Consider the following 23571-nt stretch of genomic DNA (forward strand, 5'->3'; position numbering starts at 1 on the left):
TCATCCCCACCCCCATTCACCTATTGTATTCTATGCTACTTTCTCCACCCCTACCCCCCTCTCATTTATCTCTCCACTCTGCAGGCACCCTGCCTCTATTCCTGATGAAGGACTTTTGCCCAAAACGTCGATTTTCCTGGTCTTCGGATGCTGCCTGCTTTTCCAGCACCACTCTAATCTAGACTCTAATTTCCAGCATCTGCAGTCCTTGTTTTTATCCTTTGTGCAGAAACAAGTCTGTGATTGTAAAGAAAAAGTACTGTACATCAAGGACATTACAAAGCTACTGAGATCATCCAGTGACTATTTTAAGGCAATATGAACAATGAAGAACCAATGGAAGTATCTGCTGTGGTTACAGTCTATATACTTTATCCCTGTCAATGAGAAACTGAAACTTACTGGGAAGGCACATTTTGCAGCAATGGCTCAGATCTTCCAATCAGGATCAGAAACACCATTTCTAAGCCTGAACAGATTTTAAAAAAAAGATACGTATCTTCCATCAATTTTTTTGAGCAATCCTCTAATTCACAATCCTTCAGAATTTCTCAGGTGGTTTAACCAATCATCTGGAAATTGAAAGGCCTGAGCCAATATATCAATTCCACACCTCATCTATCCAGATTTCATTTCTTTTTAATTGAAGGTATAAACTTAGTGGTGTTCAGGCTCTATGCACAACAGGAGCCCTCTAACAATCTATGCAAGAGTTGACTGGCTTTGTGGATCTGGGAAAAGTAAATATTTCTCTAACAGCAAGCATATATAACCTGACTCAGGAAAAATGCTGAGGTATCTACCAACAAAGATTTAATTTTAATTTGTAATAAATGTGCTTTGTCATGCAGCTTTTGATACTGTTATCCTGGTCATCAAATTATTGGACCTCCAACTCGTTCCTAACTGAATTATATATTTACTATGTATTTTTCATTACAGCATTACAGTGAGAGCTTGGTAATATGATACAAGTGAAAACAACATTAATGTTTTAACATCTAAAAGCTTTCAACAAATACTGCAGACTTCAAAGTACTCCATTTATTCCATGATGTCAGAAATAAGCCTGCTCTAACTGTGGAGAAGTATCACCTTCACAGCTGTAATAAGTTGCACCATGTTGTGTGTCACTATCTCAATGCTAAATTGTAAAGACTTCAAACAGATCTAGTAACTCAAGACTGGGATCTATGACACGTTGTAGGCGATCAGCAGCAGAAACATGCTTCAACTTCATGGACTGGCATATTCTCCCATTTTACCATTAAAATCAAGCCAGGGAATCACCCCGTTTCAATGAAGAATGCAAGGGGCATGATAAGAGCAGCACCACGCATACCTAAAAATAAGATGTCAACCTAGTAAAGCTACAAAGTAGCATTACTTGTGTGCCAGGCAAAAAAAAACTTTTTCTCCTTTTACTATTTGAATCAATTCACTAATTGAAACAACCAACTTGGAATGATTGTAATTTTATGATCATCTTTGCCACTTCATTAATTAGGTGCTTAGTGGCTTCAAAATGTTTTATAACATTAGCAATGCAAAAGTACAGTTTATAACTATAACAGACCAACAGCAGCAGGAAACAAATAATGATTACAGAAACAATTAAAAAGTGCTGCGCATTTAAAAGGCTAACCCTCAGACTGCAGCCTCACCAATACATATGAGGATCAGGGAAACCAGCTTTTATGGACAGTTTTGCATCCAGTTTACATGAGTACTTTAAGAAGAAATGAGCTTGAAAGAACACGGAATAATTTATTATCCTCCCATTGAATTAAACTAACTGAAGCATCCCAGTAATGACCAGGTTGAGCCCCTGCTAACTTGGCTCCGTCCAAAGATTCAAACCAGTCTTTTTAATTGGATCAAAATGTCACACTTTAAACAATAATGTTTTGGAGCAAACAATTACAGCAGTATAATCTAATGGAAATATTAGTAACAGCTCATTTATCATGCATAAATAGAAACCTTTCAGTTGTCTTCTCAACGTGCTGTTTGAATAACAAGAAAGTATACCACAAGGTCAACCCAAAGTTTACTTAATGCTTATTGTTAGCAGAATTCCAGAAGATTAGGTACCTATTCATACCTTTACAGCTAACACAGTTCCTTCAATCCTTCCTTCAACTTATTCAAGCATGCGTGCATATTTTATGGAGGTCCTGCCTGCTGATATTACAAAATTTTTTGTGCACCACAAAGCACACATACATGGCTTACATAACATAAATGAACACCCGCACCACTTCTGCCAGAACATCAAACGTGCCTGTGTATTCAAATTTGTAAAGACATTAAACCTCTGCACCCTCCACCTGTTATTATCTCCTTTACTCCCCATCCTCCCCCTCAGCCTTACTACCCATAAACCCCTCAATTGCCTGATCACACTATCTTCAAACCAGACTAAACATCCCTCACCTTACCCTCTCTTTGCACCACACCACCCCACTCCACCCCCTTTCAATCTTTCAGGTGAGGAGCAACTGCAGAATCCAGGAGCGTGGAGCATGTTAAGCCTCAAGGTCAACCCCACCCACAGCCAATGTCATTGCTGATGTCTATCATGCTTATTAATTAACACTTTTTACTCTCAGGGCATTTCACAAAGGATCCATATGCAGGTTTTGATGAGAAGGATAGTGCTCAAACACAATGTAGCGTCAGCAGACATGGCCTTTTGTGGATGAAAGACATATTCTGAAAAAAGCCACAGCAAAGGGGAGCATTGGCTTAGTGGTACTGTTATAGGACTAAGAATCCAGAGACTTGGGTAATGTTCAAGAGCTTAGGTTCAAATCCCACCATGATCAGTAGTGGAATTCAAATTCAGTAAGATCAGGAATTAGAGGTCTGCTAATGACAGTCAAACCATGATTGATTTTGTTAAAAAAAAAACACATTTGGTTCACCAACATCCTTTAGGGAAGGGAAACTGTGATCCTCACCTAACCTGGCCTGACAAGCTGTTCAGCTGCATCAACTACCAAAACATCTCAAAACTGGAATTAAACCAGACAGACTACCCGACTTTCAACTCAACACTGGAAATAATATACAAGACTCCGGAGAGAATAAAACAACAAACTGCTGGAAAAACGCAGCTAGTCTGTCAGCATCTGTGGAGAGAAATCAGAGTTAATGTTTCAAGTCCAGTGACTGTTCTTCAGAACACTGGATTTGAAGTATCAACTCTGCTTTCTCTCCACAGATGTTGCCATGCCTCCAGTGCTTCCAGCAGTTTCTGTTTTTGCTTCACATTTCTAGCACTCACAATTCTTCATTTTACTTCAGTGCCAAACTCAATCCTGTCGACCTTGCAAAGTTCTCCTTGTTAGCACTTGGTGGTTAGTATCAACATTGGAACAGCTGTTTCTCAAACTAGTCATACAACAATCTGGTACAGTCACACTTACACAATCATACCCTACATAGCTCCCAGACATCAATATTCACCATGCAAGTCCTATTCCACCAGCAGGGTGGAGCTAGCAGAGGTGTTAACAGATGGTATATATTCAGAAGGGAGTTGTCTTGGGAGTTCTCAACATTGGCTCTGGACACAGGAACATAGAACAATACCACGCAGTACATGCCCTTCAGCCCTCAATGTTGTGCCGACCTGTGAAACCAATCTGAAGCCCACCTAACCTATAATATTCCATTATCATCCATTTATTTATCCAATGACCATTTAAATGCTGTTAAAGTTGACGAGTCTATTACTGTTGCAGGCAGGGCATTCCACGTCCTTACTACTCGGAGTAAAGAACGTACCTCTGACATCTGTCCCATATCTATCACCCTCAGTTTAAAGTCATGTTCCCTCATGCTAGCCATCACCATCTGAGGAAAAAGGCCCTCATTGTCCACCCTATTTAATCCTCTGATCATCTTGTATGTCTCAATTAAATCAGCTTCAAATCCCTCTTCATAAAGCCTTCTCTCCATACCAGGCAACATCCTGGCAAAATTCCTCTGCACTCTTTTCAATGCTTCCACATCCTCCCTATCATGCAGTGACCAGAACTGTATGCAATACTCCAGGTGCAGCTGCAGAATTTTGTACAGCTGCAACATGACCTCAGGAAGTCTCACAGCATCAAGGAATCCCACTGATGACATGCATCACCTCACCTGCACAATCAGTACTCCACATTGAAAACTACTTGGAGGAAACACTGAAGGTTTCAAAAGGACAGAACATATTCTGTAGAACGGAGAGATAGAGGAGTTCTACGACTATAATCAAGAGAGGCCAGCTGCGCCGCACCACCATTGACTGACCTGGTTGTGCTCTGTAAGATATAGTTTTTAAACTGGGTCTTCTGAAGGAACCAAGAGGGAAAACATACCTGAGTTCATCCTCAATCATGCTGCACATACATCTGGCAACATAACACTGGTACTGCACAGTCATCATGGAGACAAAGTCCCATCATACATCCATTTTGCACAGCACTACCACTGTGCTAAATGGGAGAGATTTTGAACATACCTTAATTTTTTTCTTCCTTTTGTAATTCAAGACTTGGCATCCATGAGGCACTATGGGGCATCAGCAGCTAAAATATACTCAAACGGATTCTGCAACCTCATGACCCAGTACATCCTCCCATTACCAGAAGATGGACTTTAGTTTAAAGAAGAGTGCAGGACAGCATGAAAAGAACTGCACCACACATACCTAAAAGTGAGTTGTCAACCTAGTGAAGCTACAGCCAAACAGAATATGCAGCAAGAGAGACACAGAGCTAATTGATTTCACAACCAATTGATCAGATCTAAACTCTGCAGTCCTGCACATCCAAATCATGAATTGTGGAGGACAATTAACAACCCACCCAAAAGGTAGTTCCACAATTATCCCCAACGATGGGACCCAGCACAACAGGACAAAAAAAAAGGCTTAAACAGTAAGAATAAGCAGCCAGAAGTGCCAAGTGGACGATCCAGCTTGACCTCCTCCTGCAGCATCAAACATCCAAGTCAAAGGCCAATTCAATTCACTCCTTGAAAGCACCCAATGCAAAGGCCCTCACAGCATTCCAGCAATAGTACTGAGAATGTGCACTCCAGAACTTGCCACACTCATGGCCAAGCTGTTCCATTATTAGCACAACATTGATTTGTATCCAAAATATGGAAAATTGCCCTGGTATGTTCTATATGCAAAAAGACAGACAAATCTAAACTGGTCAATTACTATCGCATCAGCCCGCTCGAAATCATAAAAGCAGATAAGTCATAACCAACAGTGCTATCTAGTAGAACTCATGCAGCAATAGCCTGCCCACTGACGCTCAGATTGGATTTTTACCAGGGACACTCAGCTCCTGACCTCACTACAGCCTTGGTTCAAATGCAAGAGGTGAAGTGAAAATGATTGCTCGACAGCTTGACATCATTTGACCAAGTGTAGCATCAAAAACCTATAGCAAAACTGGAACAATGGTAACCAGAGAAAACTTTCTGCAAAATGAAGATAGCTGTGGTTGCTGGAGGTCAATGATTGAAGCTCCAGGACACAATTGCAGGAGTTCCTCAGGATAAAGCCTTAGACACATGTCCATCTTCGGCAGCTTCATCAGCAACTGTTCCTCGATTGTAAGCTCAGACATAGACATATAAGCTGATGGTTACACATTCTCCAGCACCATTCTGATGGCTCAGTTATAAAGCAGACTGTGTCAAAATGTAGAAAGACCTGGACAATGTCCGGAATTGGGATGACCTGGGGCAAGTATCATTTGCACCACACAAATGCCATCGACAGCATGAATCTAACCATTTCCCCTTCATATTCAATGGCATTACCATTCCACATGAACATCCTCTGGTGGGAGAGGGAGTTACCATTAACCAGAAACTGAACTTGTCATATAAATATTGTTGCAGCAAAGGCAGGTTAGAAGCTAAGAATTCAACAACGACTAACTCACCTAATTCCAAATTCTGTCCAGATTCTACAAGGCATAAATCAGGATCCATTGGTCCAACCAGTCCGTGCCAGTTTTTTTAGTCTGATGATGTGCAGGTTCAGGCGAATTGGCCATGCTAAATTGCCAATAGTGTTAGGTGCTTTAGTCAGAGAGAAATGGGTCTGGGTGGATTACTCTTCGGAGGGTCGGTGTGGACTTGTTGGGCTGAAGGGTCTGTTTCCACACTGTAGGGAATCTAATCTAAAGGTCCTCAAATATGGAAACAAATAACAAAGTAGAACCGTACAACATAGAGGGCCAGACTAGGCAAACTAACTGGTAATAATAGAATGGTCGATTTCTGGAAACTTAGAACAATGCTGATTTGGATGTTTTTGGGGGCTTTCCAGTGTAAACAAAAAACTTCTCTTCATCATTATTATTCTGTAGTTTTATGAGACTTTGGATATAAATTGGATACCCTGTATTTTAATATAAATTGTTTCATTTTCAAAAGTACTCCTGATGTAATTTGGTTTGGAATCTTTGGAGTTTTTCTGTGCAGTTTTTTTTAAAAAGAAATTGTATAGTGCTTCCATTGAACAGCCTGTAAAAGAAACATGGTTAATTGGGCAGAGGTAACAAATTGTAAGTGGAGATGCTTCAAAGAATTTGAAACTACACTAACATACCCTATTGCACATAAATAGATGTTCAGCTATATGGAGCCATTGCTAAGCAAAGGATTATAGTCCTTTTGGATCAGATCTCTATCCAATGACTGAACATTATAATAGCAAATAGAAATACCGTATAGTTAAAACAGCTGCCAGAAGAACTTCAGTCGGCAACATGACGACTATTATAGGCTCTTTTTGTTTTTATCAGGCAATGACAACTTACAACAGATTCAATCAGAATGGAAAGTATCAAACATTCAAGAATAGAAGGGGGCATGGAAAAGGAATCAAAAGCTTGCAGTTGATTGTGGGAAAGGTGTTCTAATTAATCATTTAAGCTGATTACAGCTGAACAGTGGTACAACAAACAAGGGTAGTGCTTATACGACTAATGAGCACAGCCTTGGGTAGTGCTGTAGAACAGAGGAACCTAGGGTTTCAGGTACATAATTCTTTGACGTTTGAGTCACATATACTCCGGGTGGTTAAAAAGGTGTTTTGGTATGCTTGTCTTCATTGTTCAGTCCTTGGAGTAATGGAGTTGGGGCGTCATGTTGAGATTGTACAGGACATCGGTGAGGCTTCTTCTGGAATATTGTGTCCCGTTCTGGTCGCCCAGTTAAAGGAATGATATTAAACTGGAGAGAATTCAGAAGACACTTGCCAGGATGTTGCAGGATATGGAAGGTTTGACTTATAAGGCTGGATTGATTGGGATGACTTCCACTGGAGTGTCAGGAGTAGAGGGATGACCTTGTAGAAGTTTACAAAATAATGAGGGGTATAGATAGAGTTAATGATAGTTGTCTTTTCCCTAGGATGGGGGGGGGGGGGGGGGGAGGAGAGACTTAGGGTATATTTTTAAGGTGAGAAGAGAGAGATTTAAAAAAAGATATGAGAGGTAAATACTTTAGAGGGCAGTTTGCGTGTGGAATAAACTTCCTGAGGACGTGTTGGATGAAGGTACAATTACAACGTTTAAAAGACATCTGTATAAATACATGAATAGGAAAGGTTTGGAGGGAATATGGGCCAGGAGCAGGCAGGTGGGACTAATTTATTTTGGGATTATGTTTGGCATGGACTGGTTGGACCGAAGGATCTGTTTCTGTGCTGTAATAACTCTGACTCTGATTTGGAAACACTCAACCAAATTGTAAAGACTTAGCACGTTTTTGTGAAAGGGAAAACCTAGTTAGCTTCTATTTCAGAGCTCTTTGAAGGAGTAACATCCTGTAGATAAGGGAGCCCATTGGCATACCGTATTTGTATTTAAAGAAAGTTGCCACATAAAAAATCCCCAAGGTAGGATCTCATGGTATAGACTATCATAATTTAGAAGATTGGCTTGCAGAAACCTGAGAATGCGTAAGTAGGTAGTTTTCAGAATGGCAGTATATGATGAGTGGGATCCCACAGTGGTCTATACTGAAATCTCAATGTTTTACAATTCATGTCAATGACTCACAAAGAGAGCTGAAGCTTTGTATCAAAATTTCTAGATGACGTGAAAATAGGTAAAATAGTACATTGGGAAGAGGACATAGGTTGCAGACTGATTTACAGATCATTGGGCAAAAATCTGGCAAGGGAATATAATGTGGGAAAATTTAGAGGTAGGGAGAATAACCGAATAGAGCATTGCTTAAGTAGCATTGTGTATTTCTGAGGTGCAGAGGGACTATATTCTCATGCAGTAAGAATATTGGTTTTATCCTTAATTGGTATTCTAGTGAATTGTCCCAATTAAATGCAAAACAATAATCTTAATTTTTTAGTTAGATCTTCAAAAACCATTTAAAAAAAAAATTGCTTATATAATGCAAGCTGCTGTGGTACTTAGTAACAGGAGTAGTCCATTCAGCCTGAACCCACACCTTCATTCAATTTGATCATGCCTGATCATCTCCCTCAATGCCACTTTCCCACAGTATTGCTACATCGCCACACAATTAATCTCCAAAATCTACTGATTTCTGCCTTGAAAATGCTCAAAATGTGCTTCCACAGCACTCAGACCTGACAAAGTTAATTAGTTGGATTGAAGAGTAAAGAGCTATTCATGGCTGCCTGGAACATTACAACATTAGCTCAAAGCCAGACAAGCACTTCCCAGTTGTCATATGTTGAGTGTAGGTATTGATTTCCGATTTATATCCCTTCCTAGAGATGATACAGTTAAAACTTGTCTTATATCCTGAAGAAGGGCTTATGCCCAAAACGTCGATTCTCCTGTTCCTTGGATGCTGCCTGACCTGCTGCGCTTTTCCAGCAACACGTTTTCAGCTTATATCCATGTCAGGAAGGCATGTAATGAAGCTACATTAACTGCACTGATACTGCTTTTCCATAGTTTTGGTATGGCCTATCAAGTTCATTTGGCAGCTTTATTTGTCAGAACTGTGTCAGAGATAGCTTTGGTATTATTCTATTTCAATAAACTGCAAGAAGCATACTTGTCATTTTACTATTTGGGATCAATGCAAAATTAACTTCATTTTTATTTTCAACATCTTTCCCTTACACAGTTGAGTCCTTTATTTTCTGATAGTGACCTGTTCGAGCACTAATGCACATCTATAGGATGACTGCAAATGGAATGCTGTATTAATTTATTAGATCAGTGAGTGCGGCAGGCAAAGCTTTCGAAGCACACAATGCTACTATGCCTAGGAGTAACAGCACCTAGTTGACATTTTGAAAATAACCTTGCAATTCAGGATTCTCCTGCAGAAAAAATTGAAAACCAACAACAGATGCAACCAACACATCTGGTTAGATGAATTTCTAAACCGGTTTGTTTGGAAAATCAAAGTAGGCCAAACCTATATTTTAAAAAAATTCAAAATCTTGCAGCTCAGCCTTCTAACATCGGATAATAAGTGCACTTTTATCTCTAAGTCCATAGGATGTGAATCATGTAATCTTTTAACTGTCAAAATAAATCAAATGAATCACTGCTCTATGTAGGCTCACACCCTGATTTGCATACAGTTGTACAGCACCACCACCTAAGGAAAACAGGATTTTTTTTTCTGTTCAGCTAACTTTGCAGGAAATAGAGATCACTTTACAATATGCTGTATTGCACAGTAATGTGAATGCTGCTTTTTCTGCAGAGGTACTTATCCTCTTAAAAACACCTGCATGTCAAACACAACTGAAAGAACCAAATAGCTCATACAAGCCTTTAAAAGCAGTTTTAACAGAAAGTTTCCAAATGTATCATGCTTTACATTTAAGTATTTGATCAAAGACTCAAATTATTAACAGCCGTAAGAGTACTTTCATCATAAGCATTTGAAAATGTCCTAAAAGGTAGCTAGGAAAGAGAAAGAGTTGCAAAGGAATTTCTACCTGAAAAAGTTTTTGGCATGCTAATATGGACAGCTCATATGGTTTCAGTTCACAATAAATGTGGTAGAGACAAACCAGGGAAATACAGACCAGTGAGTCCAATATCAGTGATAGGCAAACAATTGGAAAAAAGAGCGAAGGAGAAAATTAATCTCCATTAAGTTGTTGGAGGTGATTCTGAAAGGTAGGATTTACATGCATTTGGAGAGGCGAGGATTGATTAGGGATAGTCAGCATGGTTTTGTGCGAGGGAAATAGTGTCTCACCAACTTAACTGAATTTTTTGAGGAAGTAACCAAAAAGATTGAAGAGGGTAGATGTAGTTGACACGGACTTTAGTGAAGCCTTTGACAAGGTTCCGCATGGAAGCCTAATTCATAAAGCTAGATCACATGGGATTCAGGGTGAGCTTGCCATGGTATGCAAAATTGGCTTGATGGTAGGAGGCAGAGGGTGGTGGTGGAGGAGGGTTGTTTTCCGGATTGGAGGCCTGTGACCAGCAATGCTTCATAGGGATCAGTACTGGGTCCACTTTTGTTTGTCATTTGTGTGTACAATTTGGATGAGAATACAGTTAGTAAGTTTGCAGATGACACCAAAATTGGTGGTATAGTAGTGAAGATTTTCTAAGATTCCAAAGAGATCTTGGTCAATTGGGTCAATGGGCTGAGGAGTGGCAAATGGAGTTTAATTTGGATAAATGCCAGGTATTATGTTTTGGCGAAACAAACAAGGGCGGGATTTATATAATTAATGGTAAAGTCCTGGATAGTGCTGTAGAACAGAGACATCTTGGAAAATTCTTCAAAATTTGCATCACAGGTGGACAGAATGGGTAAGACGACGTTTAGCATGCTTGCGTTCATTGTTCAGTACTTTAAGGAGTTGGAACATCATATTGAGATCATACAGGATGTTGGGGAGGCCTCCTCGAAAGTACTATGTGCAGTTCTGGCATTCCTGCTATAGGAAAGATCTTATGAAATTGGACAGGTTTCAGAATAGATTTACGAGGGTGTTGCTAAGGAATGGAGGGTTTGAGTTATAAGGAGAGGCTGGATAGGCTGGCATGTTTTTCATTGGAGCATAGGAAGTTTAGGGTTGACCTTATTGAGATTTATAAAATCATGAGGGACATAGATATGATAAATAGCAAGAGTCTTTTCCCCCAGGTGGGGAGCACTCAAAACTAGGGGACAAGTTCTTAAGAGGAGGGGAGAAAGATTTAAAAAGAACATGAGGGGCAACATTTTTTTTATAATAGACAGTGTGCTTCATATCTGAAATGAACTATCAAGGAAGTGGTGCATGCAGGTACAGTTACAACATTTAAAAGACATTTGGATAAGTACATGAACGAGGTAGGGGACTTGACAGTTTATCTGGACTTCTGAAAGGCCTTTGTCAAGGTCCCACATGGGAAACTGATAACGGAAGTAAAAGCTCATAGGACCAGAGCAAGCTGGATACAAAACTGTCTCCTGTCACTAAGAGAAAGGATGATGTTAGAATGCTGTTTGTGTGATTGGAGTCCTGTGTACAGGGATCATTGCTGGGCCCCTTGTTATTTGTATAAATGATGTAGATGAGAATGTGAGGAGGATGGTAAGTAAATTTGTGGATGACACAAAGGTTGGCCAAGTGGTTGACACTGAAGAGGAGGGTGTTAGGTTGCACGAGGATATAAATCAACTGGTTAGGTGAACAAATCAGCGATAGGTGCAATTTAACCCTGATAAATGTGAGGGGATATATTTTGGAAGGAGAAGCAAAATAAGGGAGTACTCAGTGAACTGAGAGACATTAGGAAACAGAGGATCGGAGACAACTTGGGGTGCTTGTCCACAGATCATTGAAGATGGTAGAACAGGTTAATAGTGCAGTTAAAGCTGTAATGGGACGCTTGCCTTTACTAGTCATGACACTGATTATGCTAGAGCTATACAGAACTTTGAGGCCACAGCTGGAGTAGCGATTTATTATCCATGTACTGAGATGGCGAAAAGTATTGTTTTGTGTGCTAACCAGACAAATCAAGTACATCAGGATAACAGAACAGAATACAGAATATTGTGTTAAAGCTGAGAAGGTGCAGAAAAAGATCAACTAATATATGAGAGATCCATTCATTAAGTCTGATAACATCTGTTCTTAAATCTGTTGCTGTGTGTTTGCAAACTACTGTATCTTCTGCCCAACAGAAGCGGAGGGTGGGAATGAGTATAACTGGGCTGGGAATAGTCTTTGATTATGTTGACTGCTCTCCTGAGGCAGTGGCATGTGTAGACAGAGTTAACAGAAAGAAAAAGTTAGTCTTCATAAATAACTGGGCTGCATTCACAACTCCCTGCAATTTCTTGCATTATTGGGCACAGCAATTGCGTACCAAGCTGTGATGCATATGGATTGAATGTTTTCTGTGGTGTATCTACAAAAATTGATAAGAGTATTATGGATATGCTGGATTTCCTTGGCCTCTGAGGAAGTAGAGGAATTGGTGCATTTTCTTGACTGTCGCAATGACACGGATGCTCAGGATAGATTGGTGGTGATATTTACTCCTAGAAACAAGAAGCTGTCAACATCTCCATCCCAGCACCATTGATAGAGACAGAGCATTTCTTCACTCCGCTTCCTAAAATCGACAACCAGCTCCTTCATTTGCTAATATTGAGGGAAAGACTGTTGTCTTTACACCATGCCACTAAGCTGTCTCTCTCTCTTTTCTGTACTCTGTCTCAGCATTGTTTGAGATTTGACCCACAATGGTGGACTCATCAGCAAATCTGTAAATGGCGTTAGAGCTGAATTTTGCCATACAGCCATGAGCATACAAGGAATATAGTGAGACACCAAGTACGCAGCCTTGCGGGGCACTGGTGTTGAGGATTATTATGGAGGTAGTGTTGTCACCTATCCCTACTGATTGCAGTATTTGCTTCAGGAATTTGAGGATCCAGTTGCAGAGTCCTAGATCTCAGAGCTTGGTTGGAATTATGGTGTTGAGAGTGGAGATAAAGTAAATAAAGAGAGTCAGGAAGCTTTGAGGGGACTTGAGGAATAGGTTTTCACCCAGAGAATGGCAGGAGTCTGGAATGCATTGACCTGGAGGCAGCTGAAATGGTGAAGCCTCATAACCTTCAAAAAGTACTTAGATGAGCACTGAAGTGTCATAACCTCTAAGATAGTTTTTATTTTCAAGATTCCCCCCCCAAAAGAAGGTTAACTGCCAAATAAAATTGATGCAGTGTGCTACCACACCATGAACATGCTTGGTCCTGCAGGAAGATTCAAGAACCCTCCAACTTCACCATGCACACCGATTTTTAAAAAGAATATCTCACGGGAATGTCAGAGCAGACTTGATGGGTTGAATGGTCTATTCCTACTGGATTGCTCATTCCTGATTAAGGGCTTTTGCCCGAAACATCGATTCTGCTGCTCCTCAGATGCTGCCTGACCTGCTGTGCTTTTCCAGCACCACACTCTCAATATCTGGCCCCTCAAGGCTCCTCTGCCATTCACAAAGATCATGGTCGATCTTTGTGGCCCAGCTCCACTTACCTGCCTGCCTACCATAACCCTCGATTCCTTCATTGTTCAAAGTCCAGCTTTGTTTTTCTCCTATCGGAATTCCTGTTCAGGTCCTATCCTGCAACAATTGCACATTCACAGAACTGTGACAATGCATTTGTAAATCTCTCCGAAAGGATATTAGTCTCTAGGATGTTAAAGCATAACCTGAATTCCTTGCAGAGGTCTCAACTGCCCGAGTCAGAACCAATCCCCTAGATAAAGTCCTCCCCTCAAAACCATTTCTCTGCAACTTGTCCATCTGCTCAATCTTATTTCTATACTCATTAACACTTGGTATTGAGTGTAATCCTGAGATTATGGCCTGAGGTCTTGCTTTTCTGCCTTTCTTGACTGCTTAAACCCTGTGTTCAGGACCTCATTCCTCCTTCTACCTCCTTCAATTGTACCAATGTGGACTAGCAGCTAATCTTCCCACAAAAGAATATCTTTTTGCAGCTGGAAAGATGCCTCCTTTAATTATTGAAACTCCTCCCACTGTTGCCCTTCTCGTCATCTTGTCACTTGCGTAAATGAGTCACAGTACCACAAAATTGGCTTTTGCTGCAGTCTTTTGCAGAGATAGTGCCAAAATCAGTTAATGAACAAGAAAGACTCAGTACCAGATCCCAGTTGGGACTAAAAGCCCGAGTTCATCAATTAGTTGCATCAAGCCATGCAGTAAGATAGTGTTTAATGCCTACGCAGGAACTGTGCATTTGCACAAATTCTTATGAAATTGTCTGAAAATGGGATTGGTTAGGAAGGAGATAGTAAAAGAGGGAAAATAATGGTCAGATACATTGACAGACCAAGGCAAACGTGTTATAATTCCTCCATTTTGAACATTCACAATGATATTTAACTTGAGATGTTATCCTAGGATTATCCAAGCCTTGGTTAGATAAATGTAACTTACTGAATAAGGAGAGATGGATTTTCAAGTGGCAAAATGTTAAAGTTCAACGTCTAACAAAATAGGACTACTTTTTAGCAAAGTGGAAAATAATAGACTGCATTTGCCAACCATCATGTCATTAGGTTTAAAAAGGTGATATCGGAAAGGTTTGCTGTACTTAAAAGGTTGATAAGTCACTACGATTGAGTTCATCCAGGCAAACCGTGGCAGCACAGTTACAAATATGGGCAAATATGGGTAGAAAAAAGAAAACAGTACTGGTGGAAGTATTATTCCGCAGACTGAAGAAATATATAGTAGAGATTCCCAGGGTTGATCATATATTTCTTCATGCTCTTAATGGAGGTCACAAAATTTCAGAAAAATGCAAACAAGACAAAATTTGAAGCGTGGTGAACTAAGACAATAAATAGAGACTTGACGAGGGTATTTTTATCAAGATATGCTGATCTAAAAATATTCATTTTGAATTGAATTAGCTTTACTGTCAGATGTACTCAAAAGAATGTAGTGAAAAGCTTAATAGTTTCCACTTACAATGCCATCTTAGTACCACAAGGTACCTAGGGACAGATTCTTCAGTACAAGTTCTTATGAAACAATAAATTAGAAAAATGAATAAATAAAAAGTCCAGCATGACAGATTATAGGAATAAGTTTAAATAGAGAAATAAAATTTTCAGAAATACAGTTCTTCCAACTGTGTCCACACTGGCAACTGGCCTCCAGTCTGCTCCGAGCCATGACTCCATATCATGCCTGGCTTCACCTCAGAGGCCAGAAGTCCATGCTAAGGCCACGCCAGGTTGAAAAACGTCATTGATAAGAGATAGGTCGATATCTTTGCCTTTTTGGGAAAGAACAATTTTGCAAATAAGGAGACAGGCTACAGAACAGTCAGCTGTATTTGCAAAGAATACAGCTGCTTGACTGGAGCTGCAGAATCTACAAAACTGTGGCAGGACTTTGACCAGGTTCCTCACAAAATGTTAAGTCACAAAAGCCCATGCCGTTTGAGGTAGTATATAGGTGCACATAGAGAGTTGGCCAATTGCAGGAAAGAGAGATTGGGGGTAAAGTTTCTTTTTCAGGTTGGCAACCATTTACCATTGAGGATCCTGAATTGAATGCAATATTCCAAAAGTGGCCCAACCAATGTCCTGTACAGTCCCAACATGTCCTCCCAACTCCAATCTTCAGGCACCTCACCTGATACAAATATTTAAATGCAGAATAGCTGCAACACAAAGAGGCTCAGGGTTACTTGTAAGCTAGCACACTGGAGGAACAGGTAATCAGGAAGGAATGCTGATACTTCAAGGGGATGAGAGTATAAAAGTAGGAAAGCCTTACTGCAACTGTACAAAATGCTAGTGAGATGTCATCTGGAATATTGAGAGCAGTTTGGTCCCCTTATTTAAAGGAAAAATATTGTTTCATTGAAGGCAGTTCAAAGAAGGTTCACCAGGACAACCCCTGGTATGGAGGGACTTTCATACGACAAAAGGCTCATCAGATTGGAATTCTACTCACTGGAGTTTAGAAGAATGAGAGTTGACCTCATTGAAACAGATAGAATTCTTAAAGGGTTTAACAGGTAAATGCTGAGAGGATGCTTCCCCTCAAGGAAGGGTCTAGGACCAAACAACGTTGCTTCTTTATTCAGAAACTTCAATTTAAGACTGAGAAGCTGAGGATTTCTTCTCAAAAGAGTTGGATGTCTTCAGAACTCCTTACCACAGAGAGCTATGGGGACAGAGTCCTTGTCTATATTTAAGGCTTCTTGAAAAGTAGGGGAATCAAGGATTATGGGGAAAATGTAGGAAAGCGGACATGAGAAAATTCAGATCAGCCATGTTCCTACTGAATGGCAGAGCAGACCTGAGGAGCCTAAAAGCTCACTCTTCCTATTTCCTGTGCTCTTATGGAGAGGTCATATAATCCAGTTTGTAAGTGGAACAAAGCTACCGGATTTGAACAGAGAGATAACTTGCCTGGAACAACCATTTATGTTTTTCATTGAAACCTACCCAAAGTGGAAGTTGAAAACTCATTGGAAAGTGGAGATTTGCTCCAGGGGAATTTAAAATCTTTCCCAAAAATATGCAAATTTACCTGGCTCTAACTGATTCAGGAACTTACCCCAATGCTAAAAGCTTGTCAGCAAAGTGACTGCAGCTACTGATCAACATTTGGATGACTTGAGAATATAGGAAAGATGTTGTTAAATTTAAGATGGTGCCAGAACTGGCGGGTTGAGATAAAGGGAGAGGTTGACCATCAGAGATTGAGGGGTAACTTTACAGAGGTTTTAAAAATCAAGAGGAACGTGGGTAGGGTGAATAGGCAAGGCCTTTTTCTTAAGGTGGGGGAAATCCAAAACTAGACAGCATTCGTTTAAAGGTGAGAGGGGAAAGATTTAAGAAAGGTCCACACACACGATTATGCGTGTATGAAACGAACTACCAGAGGAAAGGAGATGTGTACAATTACAAAATTCAAAAGGCAACTGAGTGGGTATATGAACAGGAAGAGTTTAGAAGGGTATGGGCCAAATACTGACAAATGGGACTAGATCAGATTAGGATGCCTGGTCAGTGTGGACGAATTAGACCAAGCATTCTGCCTTCCATGCTGTATAACTCTGATTCTAAATCTTCAAGAATTTACTTTAAATGTAACATAGCTGAGGTTTTATATTTTTCCCTAGAGGGAACAGGGTATGCTTGCATGTCATTTTTCAAGGAGGAAACTGGAAACATATTTGCACAGTTTAGAACTTCTGTTAATAACCTTTACAGCTTTGTTTGTGAAAGTTTAGTTTGTCATAAGCTAGTTAATTCTTACTTTAAGAACATGGCTGACTTGTTTCTGACACTGATCTAAACGCAATCTGATGGATGCTTTGCAACATTACAATGCAAGATTTTTGATTCCTGTATATTTCATTTTTTAAATTAATTCATGAAAAGTTGGTATAGCTGACTAGGTCAGCATTCATTGCCCATCCATAATTGTCTAAAGAGCAGTAAAGATTCAACCACATGGCGGTCAGTCCAAAGTCACATATAGGCCAGATTTAAAACATTTGATTTCCTAAAGTGAATAGTGAACCAGGTTTTTTTTTCCCCTAACAATCAATAGTGGTTACATGGTCCCCATTAGGCCAGCTCCTTAAACTGCAGATTTTTATTTAATTCAAATTTCATCATCTGTTATGGCACGATTTGAACCATGATATACCATTAACCCATTGCCTGTCAGAGTAGACAGATAAACTGATCCGCTTGTTTGAAGCATCAAGAACCAGAGGATAATAATTTGAGGAGGAGAACAGCAAACGGTTCAATGATGACCAAAAAAAGGAAGTGCTTTAATGAAACGAGTACTACATACTGCCCGGGAGAGATTGGTGAAGGAAGATTAAATCGTGACCTTGAAAAGGAACTGGATGGAAGAGGGGATTAAAAAAAATGGAACTGCTAGTAAAAGACAGACAGTGAGAGTACCTGAGTCACTTCTACAGAGGAACAGCATTGAAATAATAGGCTAAATAGGCCATTTCTATGCTGCAAAGACTCCATAATTCTTTATAAGTTGATCATGAAATTTCAAGTGACCAAAACTTAAAATACCTAAACCAAAGAATTGAGGATTTTTAAATAACTTTTTTTTGTTCGTGTCTTTCAGCAAATGAATGATACCAAGAACACAGATTGCTGAACTCAAACTGTGATTACAGAATTAAGATAGAAGCAAAAGTTACTTAACCAAAAAATATGCAAGACACTGATCCAAGTACATACACAGTCGTAACAACGTTCATAATAGTAATGGTCCGGAGGACAACAGAATGTGATCAATAGGGGTCATATGTTACAATGTTATACAACAATATTATTCAATTCCTTGATAGGCAGAGAGTCCATGATATAATCTGCTTGATGTGCCAAGGCCTTTTCCTATTTACCCTGCCATCTGCTTTTAAGAGTTGGCAGTTCATTGGCACATCATGGTGCAGCATCAATACGCTCAAAAATTGCTGAATACAGTTTCAGTTTACTTTCAACTCAACTATTGGCAATCTTAGCTATGGAAAGGTGAGAAAAGACAAGCAAAGCAAATCAAGAAAAAAACATTCTGGGTTGCTGATCTTATAGCCAGCTGACAACAGCATTAACTGAATGCCATACAACCAAGGGGGAAAGATTTCATACTGATACATGAATATCAATAAGGTTACTGATAACAGTTGACTATAAATAGATTTATGGTGACTACAGATTAGCATTCATGCTTAGCGCAGCATGTTCTGTACTGTGTTATTGGCATAACGCCAGGAAAATGTATTTTATGAGCGACATCAATACAAAAGCCACTCCCTGCTTTAAATATTGAAGTGTTTTTTTTAAAACAAGAGCTTTAATCACTTGTCATTTTTAAATACTTCTGCTTAAACCTTTACTATTATGTCAGGTACCTGACGAAAGAACAGTGCTCCAAAAGCTGGTACTTTCAAATAAACCTGTTGGACCATAACTTGGTGTTGTGATTTTTAACTATGTTTTTATATTACCAGCTCGCTTTCTCTCACAGGAACAGGGGCAGGCCATTCAACAACTTGAGCCTGTTCCACTAGTCAAATGAGATCATGGCTGATCTGTGGCCTACCTCCGTATAATTGCCTTTGGCTCAGAAAACTTGGTATTTTTGCTTAATAAAAACTTAACTCATTTGAAATTAATACCATTAACATTAATAAGTTGCAGGAGAAGGTGGTGGTCATTCAGCCCACTGAGTCTGTTTGATCATTCAATGAGATTATAACTAATCTGATAACCCTCAACTTCTTTTGCCTGCCATTTCCCTACAACTCTTGATTCTCTTAACTCTTGATTAAAAATCTGTATCTCAACGTTGAATATACTTAATGACCCAGCCTCAAAAGCCCTCTGCAGTAAATAATTCCATAGATTCACTACTCTCAGATGAATTTTCTCCTCATGCAATCCCTTATTTAACATTGAGCCCTTTGGTCCTGGCTCGGTCACAAGGGGAAACAATCTCTCCACATCTACTCTGTCAGAATCCCTAAGAATTATGTTTGTTTCATGAAAATTGCCTCTCATTATTCTAAATTCCATTCAGTACATGCCCAACCTACCCTCATAAGACAGTTACTCCTTATGTGACATCAACTCAGTCAATCTTCTCTGGACTGCTTCCTTTGCCATATATCTTTCCTTTGGTATGGAGACCAAAACTGCTCTCAGTATTCCTCCTGGCTTGAATAGTGTCTTTAAAGTTTTAGCAAAACATTATTTTAAACTCCACTCCCTTTGAAATAAACTAAACATTCAATCTGCCTTCCCTATTCCCTTTACTTGAATTTGGCATTTTGCGATACAGCCATGAAAACTCCAAAATCCCTGTCGTTTTCTGTAGTCTTTCTCCATTGAAAGATTACTCCGCTTCACTATTTTGCCTACCTAAATGAATAACCTCATATTTTCCAGGTAGTGAAGGCGGCTAATAGCATGCTGGCCTTCATAACAAGAGGGATTGAGTATAGAAGCAAAGAGGTTCTTCGGCAGCTGTACAGGGCCTTGGTGAGACCACACCTGGAGTACTGTGCAGTTCTGGTCTCCAAATTTGGGGAAAGACATTCTGGCTATTGAGGGAGTGCAGCATAGGTTCACGAGGTCAATTCCTGGAATGGCAGGACTACCTTACACTGGAGCGACTGGGCTTGTATACCCTTGAGTTTTGAAGACTGAGAAGGGATATGATTGAGACATAAGATTATTAAAGGATTGGACACTCTGGAGGAAGGAAACATGTTTCCGCTGATGGGTGAGTGCCGAACCAGAGGACACAGCTTAAAAATACGGGGTAGACTATTTAGGACAGAGAGGAGGAGAAACTTCTTCACCCAGACAGTGGTGGCTGTGTGGAATGCTCTGCCCCAGAGGCCCAGTCTCTGGATTAATTTAAGAAAGAGTTGGGTAGAGCTCTCAAGGATTGTGGAATCAAGGGTTATGGAGATAAGACAGGAACAGGATACTGATTAAGGATGATCAGCCATGATCATATTGAATGGTGGTGCAGGCTCGAAGGGCAGAATGGCCTACGCCTGCACCTATTGTCTATTTACCAAATTTGTGGCCAATCACCAACCTGTTCATAACCCTGTGTCCTCCTCACCATTTGCCTTCCCACCTATTTTTGTATCATCTGCAAACTTAGCTACAGTACATTCACTTTCCTCATTCAAGTCATTTATATTGTAAAACTTGTGGCCCTGATCCCTGCAACCCTCCACAACTTAAAGGGTGTCATTCTCAAAATGTCCTCCTTATCCCAACTCTTTGTCTATGAGGCAGCCAATCTTCTAACCATATTAATATACTACCTCCAACACATTGCACTCTTATTTTAAGAGGCCCAATGTGTGATATTCTGAATATTCAAATACTCATACATTACTATATTTTTAATGAGATTATTTGCAGGTTCTTAAATCTTCTGACCCACCACTAATCTTCAGAGATTTGTGGTCTTCCATTAAATTTAAAACTAGACTGAACTTCACTATTTAGCCAGATGATGCATCTTTCTTCAGGAGTCTTCCTTTAGTCACTAGGATAAATCTTTGCAAATTATAAAATATCTCCTTAAAATCTACCACTTTTTTTTTAAAACAGGTCCAACTTTTAACAAGTTTCCCAGTACACTTTAACCATCTTTAGTTTCATACCCTCTTTAGATTTAAAGACATGACTTTGACCCACAATTCTCATTTTCAAACTGAGCACAAAATTCTATCATGCAATGGTCATTGATACCCAAAGTCTCCTTCATGACATGGTTATTGTTCAATTCTGTTCCACTGCATGTTAAGTAGTTTATTTTAGTTTGAAACAAATAGACTTTTAAAACCAAACTCTGTCCATAATACATAAAACTTTCAGGTATTGGAAGATACTGAATAAACATAATGCGGTTTGCATAAAATCAGATAGTTGACATATTAGATTTTGGAAAGCAAGTCAGAATTTTCTTTTTATTATTCATTCACAGGATGTTGAGGTCACAAGACAAGATTTATTGTTCTTTCAAAAATGTATTGCTAAGACACTTTCAGTCCCAATGCTGAAGGTGAAACATTCTCAGCAGTGTTTGGGAGGGGCTCAAGGTTTTGACCCAGTGGCAACAAACAAGATACTGTTGTAGATTTGGAAAGCAACTTGGAAGTACTTGTGTCCCCTTTTGCTTACCTCCTTAGTCTTTCTAAGCATTAGAAATTACAGGTTTAGGATGTGAAAAAGGCAAGCCAAAGGTCAATTTGATTTGACAAAGTAATTGAAAACATAGGAGAAAAAGCATAATGCACAATAGTATCATCATTTGACTTTAGTCTTTTGGAGTCTTATACACTCTTATTTCAAAATTCTTTCATTAAATTGTAAAAATATACAGTAGCTATATTAGCAGTGTTTGTGCTAAATTCCTTTAACACTAACAGCATCATATGTTATCAGACAAGTTGCAAAAAAAAAGAATAAAGACTACCTAGAAATGTGACAAAGTCACCAGTGTCATTTGACATTCCTTGACAGCAGTCAGCAAACTCTCAGCTCTCAAGTCTCTCCTCATAACTGAATGCTCCACAAGAGCCGTCATGGTTCATTTGTTTCAAATGACCCTTTCCAATAATCTTGGAGAGGGATGTTGCAAAGTTGTTTGTCATTTAGACTGTCCTCTTCACTGGAAGATTTAGTCAATGATGCAATGACAAGAAATCTTACATTTGTGTGATTGTCAATTTTAAAAGAAATTTCAAGAATATTAAGCAAATATTGTATTATCACTCCCCTTATTGATACAAACAATATTTATTCAGATTTCAGCCTCAGGTGATTAATGGGTTATATTTATTTTTTATATCAAGTCAATGACAGCGAACTTTTACTGCACTGTTGAAGTTTTCTGTCGCAATCTTTGTCTAATAGGAAAACCAGCCAAATTCATTGGACATTAAAATCAGTTTATAACTAGGCCTTGTACACTATCTAGGGGAAACTATTTGTTCATGGCATTGCAGGATCCAAAGTCGAAAGTAACAGCAATTGTCTCCTTACCACAGATCTTTAAAGGTGCCTCCAATTCCAAAAGGATAGGTTGGCTGAGAAATATCTCTCTAGATTTTATACATAAACCTCGAACTTCAGCCTCAGTCATCTGTACAATTTTTCCAGGGCGGCATCCTCGTACTGAAAAAAATAAAATACGAAAGTTGTCATTAGAACTTCACAGCACAGAACAGACTATTCAGTTTGAAAGGTCACTGGACTTGAAACATTAACTCTGCTTTCTTTTCATAGATGCTTCCCTGTGTCTCCAGTAATTTTTGTTTCAGAACTTCAGCATCTGCAGTTCTTTATTTTTATTATAGACTATTCAATTGATTGGTAGCTCTGAGAGATTACCAGCAACCTCATTCCCCTATTTTCTTATTATTGGTCAATGTTTTCCTTTTTAAATATTTGGGTGTACATCACAATATTATGGGCTCTGCCTCTACTGACGTTTCTGATACAAAACACTCTTAGGTTGGCACTGTGTGGAAAAATAGTTTACCATTTTGTTCCTTTGCTGATATTCAATTTCGGCCTTCTGGTTTCTAACTCACTGACCAAAAGAAATCGTTCTTTGCTACATTTCACTATTTACTCAATTGAAAGTCTTCAAATTTGAACAGCATTACTCAATCTTCCTGTTTTATAATCCCAATTTCATAATCCTCCATTATATAATCCTTCTACTGTTTCAATAATTTTTAGAATTTTTCATATTTTCAAATCAATGATAGATTAAGGAGTGTGCTCAAAGTTAGATGCAATATCCTAATTGCAGCCTAATGAGTGACACATTCAACTTCACCTTTGCTTTCCTTCCCTAGTGATTTTCTTCTAAACCTGATTTTTTTTTCCCCTAGCGCAGCTTCATTCTTTACATTTTAAGGTCAAAAGTCACACAACACCAGGTTATAGTCAAACAGGTTTATTTGAAATCACAACTTTCGAAGTGCTGCCCCTTCATTATC

General features: G+C 39.3%; 1 protein-coding gene across 1 annotated transcript in view; it reads right to left on the bottom strand.

Annotated features, from left to right (window-relative positions):
• Window positions 1-23571, bottom strand: part of ppp1cb (protein phosphatase 1, catalytic subunit, beta isozyme) — a 112897-nt gene that overhangs the window by 56160 nt on the left and 33166 nt on the right. The window contains exon 2 of the mRNA XM_043687219.1: window positions 22607-22738. Coding sequence (XP_043543154.1) covers window positions 22607-22738 — 132 coding nt within the window. The remainder of the gene's footprint in view (window positions 1-22606; window positions 22739-23571) is intronic.

Source organism: Chiloscyllium plagiosum, chromosome 3 (genome assembly GCF_004010195.1).
Source record: "Chiloscyllium plagiosum isolate BGI_BamShark_2017 chromosome 3, ASM401019v2, whole genome shotgun sequence".
Lineage (NCBI taxonomy): Eukaryota > Metazoa > Chordata > Chondrichthyes > Orectolobiformes > Hemiscylliidae > Chiloscyllium > Chiloscyllium plagiosum.